The sequence below is a fragment of the Penicillium arizonense genome (genome assembly GCF_001773325.1).
Source record: "Penicillium arizonense strain CBS 141311 chromosome Unknown PENARI_contig354, whole genome shotgun sequence".
Taxonomy (NCBI): domain Eukaryota; kingdom Fungi; phylum Ascomycota; class Eurotiomycetes; order Eurotiales; family Aspergillaceae; genus Penicillium; species Penicillium arizonense.
Genome location: NW_019173631.1, coordinates 1 through 1,040, shown reverse-complemented (window position 1 = coordinate 1,040; position 1,040 = coordinate 1). Strand labels below are relative to the sequence as shown.

Sequence of the window (1,040 nt, the reverse complement as noted above, 5' to 3'; positions counted from 1 at the left end):
TAGCTACCTGGTAGAAGGATACCTGTTTAATTGAGGCGACGCATTGTGAAGTCGATATTAATTGGTGGACGTAAGTACAGACTACGCACCGTCAATAGCTTTGGTCTTTATTATGTGTCACATGTCACACAAAGGCGTTTTGAGAGTTCCTCGGTTTACTAGAGTGACGACGGGTTCCCAATCTGTCCCTGTCTTTTAATACTACACCCACAAAATATATGTACGGTATGATAGCAGAAGCCATGAAAGTTCTGCGAAAATGGCTGAAGATAGTGAAATGCCATTATATTGAACCGAGTTCCTTGGTTCTGGCGACTACGTCTGCTCTGCTAATGCTCGGAATGGGCCAGGAACCCCCTGCGCCCCAACATGTACCAATCAGCAATGAAAAGGGTGCGTCCTACTACGAGACCATGCGACGGTAATTCTCCAAGTGCTGCGCCAGAGCGTCCCATTTTTTGTTTTCACGTATTGGAGCGTAGGGGACAGGGAGGTCTCTTCCGGCTGACTGAGCAATGGCCGTGGAATTATAATCGCGAGGTGTTCGAACGACAGTGGGCTTGGAGCGCGTGTTCTTTCGCCAATTAGCGGTCAATCATTAAACCCTCATGTGAATATAGGCTTACCATATCTTCCTTGGACGGCGGAAGGACATCGGGATGAGAGTGATACGTGAAGATTTGACCATCAGGCAGTTCCATAATGAGCCAGCTTTTCATCCCATACAGGAGCCAAAATTCATTATGGCGCCGTAACAGATTATTGCGGCGCTTGCGGAGTTGCTCTCGCTTGACACGGCTTAGGGCGGGCACCATTTTTAGACTAATTTGCTGCGATCAAAGTAGTGGCCCGCCATGGCCGGTTAAAGCATTTATTTATGTTGGACATCTGCTATGGTCAAATCGTCGAACCTAGTGTCTTCAACGACGAACACCGCGTCCCCAGGGGTTTCCAACGATCCTCACCTGTTACAACTAAAAGTGCGGGCAAGGGGTCAAAATATGCGGCTCGAAATTGACGTGCCATTGTTGGCATTTTCT

At 48.1% G+C, this 1,040-nt stretch overlaps 1 protein-coding gene across 1 annotated transcript; it reads right to left on the bottom strand.

The window, feature by feature from the left end:
* Positions 1–403: 403 nt before the first annotated feature.
* On the bottom strand, positions 404–815 carry PENARI_c354G10031 (uncharacterized protein; the record flags this gene model as incomplete). Its single annotated transcript, XM_022638309.1, has 2 exons — positions 404–574; positions 627–815. The coding sequence occupies 2 exons, from the start codon at positions 813–815 to the stop codon at positions 404–406; spliced, it is 360 nt and encodes a 119-aa protein (XP_022481835.1).
* Between the last annotated feature and the right edge of the window lie 225 nt (positions 816–1,040).